This window comes from Lontra canadensis, unplaced genomic scaffold (assembly GCF_010015895.1).
Source record: "Lontra canadensis isolate GAN:19392208 unplaced genomic scaffold, GSC_riverotter_1.0 scaffold49, whole genome shotgun sequence".
In the NCBI taxonomy this organism is placed as follows: domain Eukaryota; kingdom Metazoa; phylum Chordata; class Mammalia; order Carnivora; family Mustelidae; genus Lontra; species Lontra canadensis.
The window spans coordinates 13,782,269-13,800,179 of NW_022631043.1; the positions used below are offsets into that span (position 1 = coordinate 13,782,269).

Genomic DNA, 17,911 nt, shown 5'->3' on the forward strand with positions numbered 1-17,911 from the left:
CTACTAACATAGATGGTATGCAAGATTCTCAGCTTCTAATCATGTTTGCTGCTCCCCCATTACCCCCCCCCCCACAGTGTGCCTGCCATCTAGTGGCAGAAGAGGGGACCTGCAGACTTTCTGAAACACTACTCTTAATGATATTAATCATTACTTTAATGCTATTAATGATATTAATTCCCCTTCTTTTAGGAAATTTTATCTATAGGAAAGTTATGGTCTCACTTAAATTTTTATATAGAGAGAAACCTTTCAAAATGCCCCCAAACTACCATTATGAATTTTAAGATGATAAACTTTTTAATGCCTTAACTCTGAAATTCATTTCTGATAAAGTTAATTACATAGTAGAATAGTATAGCTTTTTTGTTTGAAAAAAGCTTAATGGTATAGCTTTTTGTTTAAAAAAACTATTATTTTTAATCAGTATGATCTTGGGATTACTATATTTGGCTTTTGTTGATTTATTTGATGCTGAATGGTAGGCCTAAAATTTTCCTAGTGGGAAAAGTTGGCTGTGTTTTTATTCATGTGATATAAATTGGCAACATGTTTTGCAGGTCACTAGATTGTGTCTAGAAAACAAGGAAATACCTATAGCAATCTAACCAGATTAGTTTTTGAGAATCAGGCATGTTCATTTTTGTTCGAATTGCTTTTAGGTTCTTATAACTCCCAACATCCTTTCAAAGGTCTTTCAAAGATAAAGAATCGTCTGCTTTATCTGGCTACATAGCATTTTTCAGTTTAGGAAATACTTCCGCAAATATTTCTCATTTGATCCTTATGAGACGGTGAAATAAACATCTGTATTCTTGTCTTACGTGTAAAGAAATTGAAGCTGTAAAGGTAGTCACTTGCTGAAGGTAGCAAAGGTTTAGAACCTGGATCGAGCTTGGCATCTCAGACCCTGAACCCTGTGCTCTTTCTGCTAGCCCAGCGCTATCCCTCAGCCTTACAAAAAAAAAAAAAAAAAATTAAAATTACAACTAGCATGCCTCATACAAATTCTTGAAATAACTTAGAAGCCCTTAAGTGCTTTTATTAAAGTGAAATCATCCCATTAATAAAACAACAACAACAAAAACTTAAGGGAACAAACTTGGTGAGTTAAAAAGAACAAAGCCTTTGAATCAGACCAGACCATTGAGAAAAGCGTGGCTCTGGCATTTAGTGGCAGTGTGATCCTGCCTGGGATCTGAACATCTCTGGGCATCAGCTGCCTGATCTGAGAAATGCCTTCTAATTCCTCCCTGCATAAATTGTTGTGAAGAGTCAATGAGACAAGCTTCGAGCTTTCCCTGCCACACTGAGGGTCCCCAGAGCATGTTGGTGCCCTTTCCTTTCTCTGCTGTGTGAAATTGGTTTGTGAGAGCGAACAGCACCCCCTCAGCTCCTCAGCTCATCCCTCCCATTCCTGACACGTTGCCCCTCATTGTCCCCCAAGACGGGCCGTCGTCATTTTTGTCCCGAAGCTACTGTCCATGTCTGTCCCCTCACCTAGGGACAAAATGTCCCTGAGCCTCTCTCTCTACCCATCCTCACTTCTCCAGAACACCCTCCCCAGGAACTCTGTCCCAGCTTTCACTTCCTTCCTGACTCCTCCCCACTCCTGTGCCCATTTGCACACTTGCGTTCACTGAGCCACTGACATAGAAAGTTCTCTCCCTTCTCCCAGGTCACATGCCCAAGGCACTCTGGTGGTTCTTGTGTGGAGAATCCCTGAGGGCGATGTCAGGTACCCAGCGAGAGCTCTGTGAACAAGACCTAGATCTGTAAGGGGTTCCTGAGTAGATTCAAAGCCACAGGTACAGGAATCCTGGGGTCTCAGCAGTCTCTCCTTGTTTCTGTGTTTGTAGAAAACCTGCAAGCTTGGTTCAGAGAGATCTCAAAACAGATCATGTCTTTAAATCATGATGATTCCACTGCTGCAGGCAGGAAAACGGTGCAGCTCATACAAGCTTTGGAGGAGGTAAGAAAACCCTTCTTAAAGGGGGGCGCTTGGATCATGAATCATAGTTTGCAACCCACCCAGCAATCTGGTGCTGGAAATACATCTGAGAGAATATTTCATCAGAAGACACAAAAGGCATACTCTGCTCATTGTAATATTATATCCAGTGTCCTAAAATTGGGAGAATAAGGAAGTGATCCGCATGAAGAGAATGCCGACAAAAGTGATGACATTTCCACTTGCAGAAACATATAGTCTTGGAAAAATAATTATGAAAACAATATAGAAACCGAGGAAATTGTGGTAAGACAGCAAGAACTAAAACAAGACCACACTGTAGACACCATTTCTAGATTGGGGAAGAGTTTGGGGTGGGGGACTACAGAGGAGTACACAACCAATAACCATAGTTGTATAATGATCATATGCTTATAAGTGATGTTTTCTTTTCTAGAAAAAAAGAAATAGTTTTTCATCTACTCAAATATCATCTACTCAAATTCAAAAAAGAATTATTATATTTTCCCACTCCTGAAATTTTAATTGTATGCTTAACTAGGTTTAAAATGAAAAATAAACAAAAGGATGAGAACAGTAACCATCAGCTATTAAAACATCATCCATACTTACTTGGAACCCTGTTCAACTGATAAGTATATATCTTTAGAGATAGTATATATCTTCAGAGACATAAGTATAGATCTTTAGATATATACTTTAGGTAAAGTATATATCATTAGAGACAAAAGTAATACTTTATTTGGCATACTTTCTTACAGGCTTCATTTTTTTTTTTTTTTGAGAGGTTTGTTAGTCATTGTTAATGGCAACACAAAACAGTTCTCCATTGTTAGTGCATCAGTTTCCCTAGCCGACAATTCCCCACTTGTAATGTTCCTATTTTGCTTGTTTCGTGGATCTTTTACTTTGTAGTACAACTATAAACAACTTGGTAAATGTCAGAGGCTTTTTATCATTTGTGTTATTTATGTCAGCAATGGCCCAGGCACCTTGAATTATATACAACTTCAGGATGTTGGGGAGTCATTATTTTATTTTAAGGAATCCAACAAAAGGAACTTAATAATGTCCAAATGCCAACACCCTGGTTGTGATGTGACTTTTACTCTGTTTTTTAGCAAACCTGCAAATCTTCAGAATTAAGAGGATTTTCTAATATGTTTATTGAGACTAAGATGAAAGATGGAAGTATCCACTCATTATGTCATATACATACACAGTAAAAAGAGTAGAACATTTTTTAATTCTAGAAACCTGTACATTACATTATGACTTAGCTTATACATTTCTAAAATTACCATTTGAAATAGAAATTTTGCCAAGAAATTCTTAGTGAGTAGCATGCCTTTCTTGAAGTGTTTTCAGGGAAAAATGAACACCACCAAAGCCACTTGGAATTTTCTAATTAAATGTATTTATGTGACAAAGGTTCAAGAATTTCACCAGTTGGAATCAAATCTGCAAGTCTGTCAGTTTCTTGCTGATACTCGCAAGTTTCTTCACCAAATGATCCGAACCATTAACATTAAAGAGGAGGTCCTGATCACAATGCAGATCGTTGGGGACCTTTCTTTTGCTTGGCAATTAATTGACAGGTAATGTGACCAGCCTAACGTTTCCCCTTGATGAAGGCTACCATGGATTCTCCTTACCATTGACCTCTCTTACAGATTCACATCCATCATGCAAGAGAGCATAAGGGTAAACCCATCTATGGTTACTAAACTCAGAGCTACATTCCTAAAGGTAAGCAAAGAATAGTTAGATCACATTCTCAGTCACTAGGGAGGAACTGGTCTTCGTGACTACCTCATGCATGAATTCAGTCCAAGATTTCGTTCTTTGAGAGAGTTAGGTAATTTAAGTCTCTTTAAAGACTGAAAATTGTTAGCAGTTTTCCCACAAGAGCACAGTTTCAAAAGATGCCATGCATATTTGAAGTTTCAGTTAACATAAGTTGGATGTCTTACAGAAAATAGTTTTTAAGTTAAAAAAATACATTTTTAAAGTTCTACCAAGGTACTAAAAATGTGGTACTAAAAAAATACATTTTTAAAGTTCTACCAAGGTCCTTTTTTCTCTAGATGTGAATTAAGTCCTTTTCCTTACTCATTTAAAAAATTCTTGTTGAGCATCTGCTACAAACCAGGGTTTCCTCTAAAGATGAGGGAATAGTGGTGAACAACACAAGGAGGGCCCTTGCTCTCGAGGTGACTTCAGATCGAGATAAATGAGCAAATAATTGACTCAGTGTCTTCTGACAGAGTCACCTTATACACCAGTTCTTAGGTGCACTTTCCTATTTAGACATCTCTGTAAATGGGGATGGTTTTATAATTGACAGCACATCAGAGTTCAATTGTCAGCGTTTTCTTTCTTTCTGAGTGGTACATAAAATAATGGCACAGCATACATGCTGTGACATCTTCGATTGGATTCAGTACAGTGATCCATCTATCACAGTGATTTCCACCCAAGAGTAGCTGACTTCTGTAGCACAGTAGCTCTCAAACTTGAGGGGCAACAGAATCACCTGGAAGGCCTATCACAACACAGATGGCTGGGCTTCGCCCCCAAAGTTTCTAATTAAGTAAATCTAGGGTGGGGCTCAAGGAACAGCATCTGTAACAAGTCCCCAGCTGACGCTGATGCTGATGCTGCTGGTCCGGGACCACAGTTTGAGAACCACTGCCAAAGCCGATGACTGTTGTGTTTAAAAAACTGTATCATTGTCATTAATTTTATTAAATTATTAATTAATGTAATTAATAACTCATTTTTATTAATGACAAATTAATATGGTCATTAATGACTTTGATGAAGTTCAGTGGTTGTTACTTTCTCCTGGGTAGGACCCAAGAGCTTTGTTATATGTTACTCTTTGTGGAAAGAGAGATTTCTAGGACTTTTTGAGATAGAGAAACAGATATACCTACTTTTCTTTCAGCTTGCCTCTGCCCTTGATCTTCCCCTTCTTCGAATTAATCAAGCAAATAGTCCTGATCTTCTCAGTGTTTCTCAATATTACTCTGGTGAATTGGTGTCCTATGTGAGAAAGGTAAGAAATGCATCAAAGTGATACTTATTTTATTGGAAAACTAGCTGCTATTTAAAGACAAAAAGGACTCTTGGGGCCCTAGAAAAAGTATACCCATGTTTCCTTCCTGTATTCTTAACTTGACTGTAGAAATTTGCAATATCTGAACATAAACCGATTCTTACTGGTACTATGGATATGGATGTGTGTTTTACTTCCAAAGAATTTTTATACCTGTTTTGTTTTTTTGTTTTAAATGCTGGTAGTGTTAATCCCCATTTTGTAGGTATAGAAACTGAAATAGAGGTTATATTGGTTTCTACGAAGTCACAGAGCTAGCTGGGAAGAGAGCCCAGTCTAGATCAAGCATATCCTACACTTAGAACTTAAAGGTTTCAGATGAATTTTGGTCCTTGTTTCAATAACTTAAGGTACAGTGTGGAGCCCAACAGACCCGGGTTCAGAATTTACCTGTGTCACATACTAACTGAGTGCTCTATAGCCATGTTACTAACACCTCTGATCCTCAGTCTTTGAAGAGTTTGTAATGTGGAAAAGATACATCTTTTTGCTCCATGTATATGAGGACTAGCTTTATATCCTGTGAGCAGTTGATACTTGAAGGAACGTAGCCGTGTACCTGAGAGCAGATGTTAAAATAGCTCTTAAGTCCCTTACCATCTCTTCCTGTAGACAAGTGGCTCCTTGTACACACTGGTACTGTCTTCCTGCCGTCCTAGCATTTATCGGCTGCAAAATAAAAGATGTCAACTGTTTTTCCTTTCCTCTTTCGCTAAAGGTTTTGCAGATCATTCCAGAAAGCATGTTTACTTCTCTCCTAAAGATCATAAAGCTTCAGACCCACGATATCATTGAAGTGCCGACCCGCCTGGACAAAGACAAGCTGAGGGACTATGCTCAGCTTGGCCCACGATACGAGGTGGCGTGTCCCTCTGACTTCTGCCTTTTGATATTTAAAACCCAAACCATGACCTGTCCCAGGTCCATGTTACCTGCCATATCCCTAGGACCACCAGACCAATTCTGATTCTTTTTTCCTACTCTCAGTGATAACTACTTGTGCCAAGTTAGTGCAGCCATACCTGTATCCGTTACCTGGTCCCAGAGTTATTTAAAGCCCCGCCAGCCTAAGTGTCCTCAGAAGAAGTGGAGCTCAACTGGTCACTTTTCTCCCGAACAGTCCTGGCGAATCAGCCCTTCTTTCTGGGGTGTAGTTTGCCAAGACTTTTCACATTCGGGTTCCCGCTTTGTACATCAGATCAATGGCTCAAAGTTATCTGGGTTCCATTAACCAATTCCTCCAGCCAGACTTTTAAGCCCACTCTGTAGTCAAGCAGCCTCAGGGTTGTTTGGGTTGTTCTTCCCAAATACCTCTGCTTTTCCTTCCCCCTGAACTCAGGAGATGTGAGAGTGAAATCAGGGGGAAACTGACAATAGAAATTCGCTGCCATCACATTACATCCCAGTGTCAGTTTTATATCTTCTCTGACACAACTCCAAAAACTACATCAGGAATTTGGATAGTCAAGCTTTGAATTTATGTATTTGTTCACACTCAAAAATATAGCATTGGTCTACCTTATCAATGTCCCCTTGTGTTACTTGGGGGGAAAAAGTAGAAGGCAGGAAAGGGGAGATTACCTTGTTAGGGTCTTGATGAGCTTTTTCTATGTGGAAAGGACCGTCCATCTCATGGAAACCTTCCTTTCATGCATAGGAAACTGAAGCCTAAAGAAGGGGAGGTGATTGGTCAGCATTTAAAGAACAAACTCATGTCTGCTGACCCCGTTCTCAGCATGGCTAACAGTGGTCTCTCAGTTCCATCATGGCACCTCATTTCTGACCAGGGCACATCATTCCTGCGGTCTTGGTTCATTCCTGGACTATCAGCCAGTTAATTTCACTTCCTGTAGAAATTATGGATCTTTCATCTGTAGTACTTCATTAACTTCTTTTTCTTTGTTAAAGGTTGCCAAGCTCACTCATGCTATTTCCATTTTTACTGAAGGCATCTTAATGATGAAGACAACTTTGGTTGGCATCATCAAGGTAATAGCTTTCATGCTGGTCCACATGACCTCACAGACTCTTTCTTTGGATTACTGTGGTGGTTCTCCCATGGGGAACAGGGAATGACATGGTCCTCTTGTGTCCCTTGCTGTTTCACATTCAGCTCTTGATCTCCATGTTATTCATTTACTGATGGAGGAAGAGAGAGCATTATAATCCTGATTTTTCATCCATACCTAGGAATTACTTAAATCTAAGAAAAATCCATTTTATTGAGTTTTTGTAATTAACAAAACAAAATGGTTCGATTCCCTTGACCGAACAACTGGCTCACTCTCTCCCACCCTTCTTTCCTTTTAGTGTTTTTATACTGCATCTCAGGTGCAGAGAGCTGATTTAATCCTACCCCATTGTCATTGTCTGGCCATTGTCATCACACATGCATGCAAGCTCCTCTCTTCATCTTTTCTTTTTCATCTGAATGCCCACGGTCATTCCCATCCCCAGTAGCACCCACTCTGTGTGTTTGATTTCTGTCCCCGAGGAGGCGAGTATCTGCATTTTAAGCATGAGGTGTTACTTTTTGTGTGTATGTGTTTGATTTCTCTACATCCTGTTGTGCCCTAAGGCCCATTCCCTTTCCAACTCTTCTCACTGGTTATTGCTTTTGGAATTTACTTATGTCGCTATGAGTTGGGCAGTTGGTTACTTCTTACTGCTGCATAGAATTTTACATTCCACTTAACCATTCCCCGAGACACAGATACCCATATGGTCTGTTTTCACCCCAACACTCCCATGATCTGAACATGTCTCTACTATACACCATGCAAGAATTTCTCCAAAATCTACATCCCCAGGAGTGGGTCACTGAGCATTTTTTTTTTTAAAGATTTTATTTATTTACTTGACAGAGAGAGATCACAAGTAGGCAGAGAGACAGGCAGAGAAAGAGGGGGAAGCAGGCTCCCTGCTGAGCAGAGAGCCCAATGCGGGGCTCGATCCCAGGACCCTGAGATCATGACCTGAGCCGAAGGCAGAAGCTTTAACCCACTGAGCCACCCAGGTGCCCCAGGGTCACTGAGCTTTAAGGTGTGTTTATACTTAATTTCTCTCAATACCACCAGATTACCTTCTGAAAGGGCTGTTTCATGAAATGTCTGCCCACAAAAATTTGCCCAATAGCTGTTGGTGTCCACATTCTAAGTCTTGCTCTCCCAAGGAGTATAAAGTGTTATCTCAATGCTGTTCTCATTTGTAATCCTATGATGAGTAGTGATGTGCCCATGCACAGGGTTCACGGTGCTTCTTTTTCATTTATCTGGTATCAGTAGACGCTACATGTTACTGATTTAAAAAAGAAATTTACTGAATTGACAGATCAACACTTGTGTTACTAAAATCCAAGAAAACATAGGAAATGAACCTAAATAAAAATGGAACTTTAGTGTGTGGGTTTCTGAAGTATGTTGAAATACTATTGTGCCCCTAGAATTTTTTTTTTAAAGCATAGTGATTTTTTTTTTAAGATTTTATTTCTTTATTTGAGGGAGAGAGGCAGCGAGAGAGGGCATGCATAGGGAACAGGAAAAGGGAGAAGCAGTCTCCCCACTGAGCAAGGAGCCTGATGAAGAGCTTGATCTCAGGAACCCGGGATCATGGCCTGAGCCAAAGGCAGACACTTAACCGACTGAGCCGCACCCCCCGCCATTGTGCCACTTGAATATTAATAGAATCCACTGAACATGCTTTAGGCCTGATGCCATTTTAATTCAGTTGATATGCGGAGAGTACATTGCAGGTTATCACATGCGGATAACCCGCATGCGTACTCTCTGCGTATCAAGTGAATTACTAATCCATAAGGTTAGGTAAGAAGTCCTCGGACCAGATTAAGTGTCTTACGTGCAAAATGACCAGTATGGGAAGGATGTAATAAAACCTAATAATTAGCAAAATTATCAAAGGAAAACCTCCTTAAGAAAATTGCAGATCTTTTGCCACAGTCTTTCAGACGAGAACAGAGGGAATATCATCTTGACCACACGCAACCCAGCAGACTGTCTCTGCCAGTCTAACCACTCAGAGCTTTCTGTAACAGATCCTGTGCCCCCCCCACTAGTCTTTAACCCTCAAACATTAAGCATCTGTTTCAGACACTTGTAAAGGGTATAAGCATGCAGCTCTTGAACTAAGGGTTGTGAGTTCAAGCCCCTCATTGGACATGGAGCCTACTTAAAAAAAAAAAAAGTACAAGTTGACTTTAATCCATAGGACTTAAAACAAGTAAGATATACACAGAGATGTATGTATAAATGTGCATTGTTAGAGGTGGCCAAAAAAATTATTTTAAAAAGAATAGAGGGGTGCCTGGGTGGTTCAATCGGTTAGGCATCCGACTCTTGATCTCAGCCCAGGTCTTGATCTCAGGATGGTGAGTTCAAGCCCTGCCTTGAACTCCGTGCTGGGCATGGAGCCTACTTAAAAAAGAATTTTTAAAAAGCGGGGGTGGTATCTGCCTTCGGCTCAGATCATAATCTCGGGATCCTGGGATCAAGCCCCAAGCCAGGCTCTCTGTTCAACAGGGAGACTCCTGCTCCCTCTGCCCCTATCCCGGCTCATGTTCTCTCTCTCTCTCTCTAATAAGTAAGATCTTTAAAAATAATAAATAAAAATTAAAAAGAAGTAAAAATTTAAAAAGAACAGAAATCATCTAGACATTTATCACTAGAGAATGGCTGAATATATCATGGTGCATTTCCAGTATAAATTGTTCTGCTGCCATTTAAAAAGCATTTGCACTCGAGAGATTTCTAAAACTCTAAAACTTGAAGTGGGAGAAGCAAGTTACAGAACAGAGTGTGTGTGTGTGTGTGTGTGTGTACGTGTTATGGTCCCGTTTAGATTTTTTTTTTTTTAGATCTTTATTTATTTATTTGACAGATCACAAGTAGGCAGAGAGGCAGCAGAGAGAGAGATGGGGAAGCAGGTTCCCTGCCGAGCAGAGAGCCCGATGTGGGGCTCGATCCCAGGACCCTGGGATCATGACCCGAGCCGAAGGCAGAGGCTCAACCCACTGAGCCACCCAGGCGCTCCTCCCATTTAGATTTTTAAAATATGTATTAAGGACAATATGTAGAGAAATTAGTAGAGAAAGGTCTGGAAGATCCACATGAAAACTTAATTAACTGTTGTTAACTTCAGAGGAAGCAATAGAAATGTGAAGGAAAGGGCCATGGGAAGGGGGCTTTCTCTAGGCAGTGAATATGCCATAGACGGTGAAAGTCTTAGGAAGACTTGGAAGGGTCTTTTAAGATCTTTAAATTCATGAAAACATTTTAACTCTTTCTCACCAAATCTATTCTTACGAGGAATATTTCTTTGGAAACTTCATTTTACTTCTTTGATTTTTTTTCCCTCACTGACTATATCTAGTTATAATCTGTTATTGTAAAATAGGGCACAGATACACTGAGAGCTGTAGAACCACTTCTGTAGGTTCATAGATTATTACCACCACCACCCAAGTCAAGGAATATCATTTCCTAGCTCCTACCCCAGAATCCTCCTCACGTGCCCTGACCTAATCTCGGTCTCTCCATTTAGAGTTTTATTGTCCAAAAGTAAATCTCTGGACACTGCATTTTAAGAAGATATGTTAGGGGCACCTGGGTGGCTTAGTCAGTTAAGCATCTGACTCTGATTTCAGCTCAGGTCCTAATCATAGGTGGTGGGATTGAGCCCCATGTCAGACTCCACGCTCAGCAGGGAGTCTGCTTGAGGATTCACTCCCTCTGTCCCTCCCCCACTTGCACTCTCTAAAATAAATAATCTTATAAAAAATACACATACATATGTTGTATCTTTGCAGTCTTTTTGAATCTTCAGGTTTCTCCTCCTTTCCTTTAACTGGTGAGGAGCCCACAGCCTTTGACCTGTTATTTTTCTAGTGTGGATTTTGCTGATTACTTAGTCATGATGTAGCTCAACATATTTCTCTGGCTTTTGTGTTTTGCTCAATTTTCATTGCAATTGTCATTCTTAAAGTTTAAATATAATCAAACCCAGATGGAACCCATCCATTTGTCTTTATGACTTTTTAAAATAATGGTTCTTCCCTCTCTAGCTGTGTCTCCTCTCTGTCAAATAAATAAGTAAAATCTTAAAAAAAAAAGTAAAATAATGGTTCATTTTACGAATTTGAAGTACAAGAGACAAGATTCAGGGAATTCAAAGGATTGTGTTCAAACTATTTAATGTTTTATGGATTTGACAGGAGACTGTCTTTTAGGGAATAACAAATGCTTTCTCATTACAGAAAAAGAACCAGTAAAATAAGCTTATAGAGTTTGATAGCAGATTTGCCTTCCCACTCTATCTCCCTAATTACAAATGGCATTCCAAGAATGCTGAAAGAAAAGAGAATTATTAGCCCTGTCTGACTGCAGGCTTGAGTTTGCTCATGGGGATGGAGATGCCTTGAGGTAACATGGAGAAGAAAGGCATGCACTGAATTCAAGGGCAGGTCCTTTATTCCACCCCTCCTTCTGGTGCGGGGGGTTGGGGTGGGGAGAGGCCCTTTTTACTTTTAATGAAATGATTTAAAAGATGAGAGGCAATTTAAACTTTTCAGACCCCCTGTCTTTGGGATGTCCTGTCATAAAATTATTGTGAATTTTACTGCAGTCAACTGAGTCTTAAAGTTACAGGGTCAATCATTCTGTCCAAGCTGCAGAAGATCAAAGGGACAGGAAAGGAGTAAAGTCACAGTCATTGAGAAAATGGGGTAGGAAAGGGCTCCCTCACAGATTCTGGAAACTGTCTTTCCTTTGGATTTCTTCACGACTAAACTTTTCCTTACTGCCATGTCTTGCTTTTTGATTTGCACACAGGTGGATCCAAAACAGTTGCTGGAAGATGGAATAAGGAAGGAGCTGGTAAAACGGGTTGCTTTTGCTCTTCATAAGGGATTGATCTTCAACCCCCGAGCCAAGGTACCAGATGACCAAATGAATGTCCTTTCTCTCTGCCCAGCTTGCGGAATGGATGAGCACACTATTTCTAACTATCATGAACAAGACCTTTCCTCCTAACAGATACCTAATACATGATGTTCAGCGCAATTGACCAATGTGCTTTTCGATCCCATATTGTAATCTGTTGTGTGATACAAAAATCCTTTACAAAACCAGTCCTTTCCTTCACCTGTTGATCCCCAATTTGAATAATTGAACTGATGTCTGCAGTTCAGAGTTCCCTCTTAAAGTTAAAAGAATTCATTAACCCTACAGCATTTAGGAACTATAATGCCTGTAATTTTTTACGTTCCTTGATCTGTTAAAGAATATGCTCATTTTTCTCAGAAGGAAAAAAAAATGGGCCTAAAATTTGTATCTAGGTTACTTTTCACTGCAGTAAATTCAATTTAAACTGTTTTAAGTATTTTAAGGTTATATATATATATTCATCAAATGATGTGAGAGAAACTGTCAACTTTCATTTTTTATATCCTTTTGTATGAGGCTTCCTTCCCAAATGAATGAAACCTCTTCTTTGCTGAATGTCTGGCATCAGTTACCACTCATCCTGGTTGAGGCAGGAAATGAGCATTTCCAAAGCTGTCTTCCACTATCTTTGTGGTCACCCAGTAGGGGTATCATTTAAAGTCTAATGTAGATATTAGCGGTTGACTCCAGTGTAATAGAGTTGTGTTTCCCCTTTTGCACAGTCAAGTGAATTGATGCCCAAGCTGAAAGAGTTGGGGGCTACCATGGATGGATTCCATCGCTCTTTTGAGTATATACAGGACTATGTCAACATTTATGGTCTGAAGATTTGGCAGGAAGAAGTTTCTCGTATTATAAATTATAATGTGGAACAAGAGTGTAATAACTTCTTAAGAACAAAGGTATCTAATTAAATTTGAAAATTCTTAACTACAGTTGTTGCTCTGACATTTAAAATACATGCCCCAAGGGGCACCTGTGTGGTGCAGTCAGTTAAGTGTCTAACTCTTGCTTTTGGCTCAGGTTGTCGTCTCAGGGTCGTGAAATCAAGCCCTGTGTTGGGCTCCATGCTCAGCATGGAGTCTGCTTCAGATTCCCTCTCCCTTTGTCCCTCCACTCTCGTTCTCTCTCGCTCTCTAAATAAATAAATTTTAAAAAATAAAATACGTGCTCCAAGCCTCAGAAATGCCAAGAAGAAAGTTTAAATAATTATTAAAATCAGTAAGCATTAGATAGTCACAAATACCTTCAGAGTATCTTCAGGGAAGTCTGATTTTAGCCAGTAGTTGAAAAGGTATAAGTTTTTAATTAGGAACTCACAAGATTCATTTGGAATTTTAATAGATTAAGTATCTTCCAGCCTTATGATATTTGGGAATTTTATTATTACATCGATACATGTTAACTTAAAGACAGAAAGCCAGAAATCCCTGTCTCTCTTCTCATTTCTCAGTCACTTCGCTTGTCACAAATATTTCTTTTTTTATAAATGTTACATGTGGCATTTCTTGGAACTATTAATGCAGTTTTAAGTTTCCACTTCAAAACCAAGGAGCATTTATTGTCACTATTTATGCAACATTATATTTGTAAAACTACATGGGAAAAGGATAAGTAGGTTACCTTATCAAAGATGTGCAGTTGACCTTGAACAGCATGGGTTTGAACATACGGGTCTAATTACACACAGATTTTTTCTGGTAGATATAGTGTGGTACTGTAAAATATATTTTCTCTTATGATTTTCTTAACATTTTCCTCTAGCTTAAGTTATTGTACGAATCAGTATATAATACATACACAAAATATGTGCTAATTGTTACTGATAAGGCTTTGCTGGTAAACAGGCTATTAATTAGTAGCTAAGTTTTTTGTTGTTTTGTTTTGGGGGTCTTTTTTTGGTTTTTGTTGTTTTTTAGTAGTTAGGTTTTAAGGGAATCAGAAGTTGCATGTGGATTTTCAGCTGTGTGGAGGGTGAGTGCCCTGGCCCTCATGTTGTTCAAGGGCTAACTGTACTAAATATTTATGGTTTGGTTTGGTTTCTAGATTCAGGATTGGCAGAGTATGTACCAGTCTACACATATTCCAATACCAAAGTTTACCCCTGTGGATGAGTCTGTAACATTTATTGGTCGACTCTGCAGAGAAATCCTGAGGATCACAGACCCCAAGTAGGTATATCTAAATTTCACTGGGCCTTGAACAGAGTGGACAATAGAAGTCTCTGAACATTTTCCTCAGATCACACCCATGTTCTTACCACACTTGGATCCATTCTAATGTGCTTATTAGAGTCACATTTTTTGAGACTGGGTGTTTTCCGCAGTGTGCCTGAGGAGACCCCAGTCCATGGAAATAGGGATTAAAATAAATCTCAGGTCTGTTCAGCCACCTTTTAGTTTTGTGCTCCTCTTGCTTTCCAACTAATGTTCTACTCACTTGGGCCTACGGACTCCCTGATATATGAAAACTTTTGATTACAAAGTGCTCATCTGTTCCTGTGTAACTGTGGCACAATGTCCCATTCCAGTCACTGAGTCTTGCACTTGCCAGATCCTGACCTTTGAAGATTACCCACACACCCATGTACTTGCACACGCTTCTCAGCCTGTGGTACACATCCCTTCATTTACTCATTACAGCAGTCTCTGAGGTAGGCGTTGTTATTCTTCCCATGTTAAAGAGAAGTAACTGAGGCACAGAAAAGTCAAATCACTTATCCAAAGTCCAGGTCTAAGTGGTAGCCCCAGACACATACCAGCCCTCTGACTCAGGGGCCCAACTCTTAAATAGTGTGCCATCCAAGGGCAGGCCGCATAGCTTTGCATGCAGTAGATCACAGTGCACATACAGTCACATGGGTGAAAATCTCATAAAATCGAATTGCCATTAAGAATATTTTAGGGAGGGCGCCTGGGTGGCTCAGTGGGTTAAGCCGCCACCTTCGATTCAGGTCATGATCTCAGGGTCCTGGGATCGAGTCCCACATCGGGCTCTCTGCTCAGCAGGGAGCCTGCTTCCCTCTCTCTCTCTCTCTGCCTGCCTCTCTACTTGTGATCTCTCTCTGTCAAATAAATTAAAAAAAAAAAATTTTTAGGGAGATGGGGCACCTGGGTGGCTCAGTCGTTAAGCGTCTGCCTTCAGCTCAGGTCGTGATCCCAGGCTCCTGGGATCGAGCCCCACATTGGACTCTCTGCTCAGTGGGAAGCCTGCTTCTCCCTCTCGCACTAACCCTGCTTCTGTTCGCTCTTTCATTGTGTCTCTGTCTGTCAAATAAATAAATAAAATCTTTAGGGAAAAAAAAATATTTTAGGGAGAGACTTGCACACTTCTCTCTTTATGTCTAGTTTTCCACCTTTTTCTCAGTTGAGCTTCTGATGAGGCAGTCAGTACTAAGCCCAACTGAGGGAAGAGCAGGCTCCTGTTTTCTGTCTGGTGTTTCGCCCTGTGCACATGCTCAGTGAGTGGTGTGGTTGATGGGATTACCCAGGGAAAGATGACTTCCCTTCTCTCTCTGTCCAGGAGTGAGTGCATTGTTGGATTTGTGTAAGTTGAATATCTTTATGACATGGCTCTTCTGTACTACCTTCAAATTCCAGCTTATTTGGTCTCTCAAAAGTTTGGCAACTTGACACTCCATATGTAAACTTCTTCTAAAAATTCAAGCACAAGTGAGTTTTGTCTATGACTCATGGACCAAAAGAAGTAAATGATCCAAAATGTTTTATAACTCCTGATTTCTTAATACCCAAGGGTGGGTCACTGAAGCCCTTCCAGAAGACTCTCCATCTAGTGCCATGTTAAGACTCCTAGAGAGGACTAAGCATTGGGATTGCAATTACCATGTCATATTACTGACTGATTCATCAACACTGGGAGCCTCTCAAGTGACATATTCAGAATGCCAACACTGGGTGACAGGAGCAGGACACTTCAAAGTTTAAAAGTAGAATGCAGTTCTGGAAATAATCATCTTCTTCCCATTTCCTGCCAGATGTATGCCTCTCCTCCCATGCCTCATTTCAGCAAAGAGATGTCCTGGTTCTTGACTTGGGGGCATATCGTCTGGAGCTTACTAGAATTTCAGAGGCTGGGTTTCCACTCCAGATCTACCCAGTCAAACCCTAGGAATGGCATCTGGGCATATATTTTTAACCCACTCAACAATGATTTAAGGCCCCTGTGCCAGCTTTGAAGGAATTTTGCCTTGTAATTGGGCATTCGCCGTGAGATACACTGGGTGCCTAGATACAGAGGTTATTAAACAGATCACATAACCATCGTTCCTCATATCTGATGCCTAAATCCTGTTGTGTCCCACATCTCCTCAGGATGAACTCATTCTGAGCTGCTTTTGGATTTTGAGTATTTGTTTTTCTTTTAGAATGACCTGTCACATTGACCAGCTGAACACTTGGTACGATATGAAAACTCACCAAGAAGTAACCAGCAGTCGCCTCTTCTCAGAAATCCAGACCACCTTGGGGACTTTTGGTCTGAACGGGTTAGACAGGCTTCTGTGCTTTATGATTGTCAAGGAGCTCCAGGTGAGCCTTTCAGCTTCAGTGCATGCTTCCTGCCACCCTGGGAGAGATGCAAGCTCACTTAGCTTTTCTTTCATGCTTTCCTCTACTAACATGAGACACACATGCATGCTTCTTTTTAGGCACATAAGCTGAGCATAAACTAGAATTTCTTTGGCCAGCACAGTATCCTTATGTGTAGACTGGTCTGGGGAGTTTCACGTGAGGAAGTTGAGACTCTCTTCAAAACCAGCAACTCTTCCAAGCAGGGGATGTTTCTAACAGGAACCGGAAGTTGCTGCCTCCCTGTCATCCTTTATAGCGTTCTGTGACTTAGGCCAGGCTGTGTCCTGTACAGCACTTTAGTTAACTGAAGTATTATTCACTGTATTCATTATATTTATTTATATTTATACTTCTATTCATTATTATTTAGTTCCTTGCATGTCTTCTTGTTTTAGAATTTCCTCAGTATGTTTCAGAAAATTATCCTGAAAGACAAAACTGTACAGGATACTTTGAAAACCCTCATGAATGCTGTGAACCCCCTGAAAAGCATAGTAGGTAAGTGTTCTAAAAGGGGCCTGAGACAGAGGTAACGCTAGCTTTTCCATTTTTACTAAACAGAAAATTATATTTTAACTTTTCAGCAAATTCGAATAAAATTTATTTTTCCGCCATTGCCAAAACACAGAAGATTTGGACATCTTATCTTGAGGCTATCATGAAGGTATGTTGAGAGAGGGTGAAATCAATACCATATTTTTTTAATTATTATTTTTTTATAACTTTGTTACTCAAAGCCACACTTGTCATCAAAGCAAACATACAACACTTCAGTGTATCGTTATTTCTAAATTAGTTGTCCTTTATCATCCACTCTGGAACTGTTCCTGACTGTGTTTTTCATTGATTGGCCCGTCATTCTCCTTTCACCAAAGAGAACCATTTTGTTTTGTTTTTAAATGACTTCGGGCAAGAAGTGCTTTCACACGAAGAAATGGAAATCTTCCTTCCTCAATGGTGCTCCATCCTGACGTAACAAGTTTATTTAATGAGCTGCTCTGTGAGTGTACAGCTCTGATCTGCTCCAAGTAGGTGCTAGAACAGGACATTTGTCTTTCTCCCCTCTTGGGTCTGCACAGATGTTGGAAAGCCAAGTTCTCTGGGATGTAAGTTATCATTACATCATGAATAGAACACTGTTGTCTTTAGAAATGAGTAAGAAAGTGAAATGAGATTAACTTGTTGGATGGAAATCTAAGTTACTTTAGAATTCGCTCATCTGCTTTCCTGTCTTCACGCCATAGTGTCAGCTCTGAGGATCCTCTGTGTCTTC

At 40.1% G+C, this 17,911-nt stretch overlaps 1 protein-coding gene across 2 annotated transcripts in view; it reads left to right on the forward strand.

Annotated features, from left to right (window-relative positions):
• Positions 1 to 17,911, forward strand: part of WASHC5 (WASH complex subunit 5) — a 58,918-nt gene that overhangs the window by 25,966 nt on the left and 15,041 nt on the right. For both annotated transcript variants that reach the window (XM_032873546.1, XM_032873547.1), the window contains exons 12-23: positions 1,860 to 1,972; positions 3,404 to 3,570; positions 3,646 to 3,721; positions 4,923 to 5,033; positions 5,812 to 5,952; positions 7,002 to 7,082; positions 11,936 to 12,037; positions 12,772 to 12,951; positions 14,096 to 14,220; positions 16,434 to 16,596; positions 17,034 to 17,136; positions 17,223 to 17,302. In XM_032873546.1, coding sequence (XP_032729437.1) covers positions 1,860 to 1,972; positions 3,404 to 3,570; positions 3,646 to 3,721; positions 4,923 to 5,033; positions 5,812 to 5,952; positions 7,002 to 7,082; positions 11,936 to 12,037; positions 12,772 to 12,951; positions 14,096 to 14,220; positions 16,434 to 16,596; positions 17,034 to 17,136; positions 17,223 to 17,302 — 1,442 coding nt within the window. The remainder of the gene's footprint in view (positions 1 to 1,859; positions 1,973 to 3,403; positions 3,571 to 3,645; positions 3,722 to 4,922; positions 5,034 to 5,811; positions 5,953 to 7,001; positions 7,083 to 11,935; positions 12,038 to 12,771; positions 12,952 to 14,095; positions 14,221 to 16,433; positions 16,597 to 17,033; positions 17,137 to 17,222; positions 17,303 to 17,911) is intronic.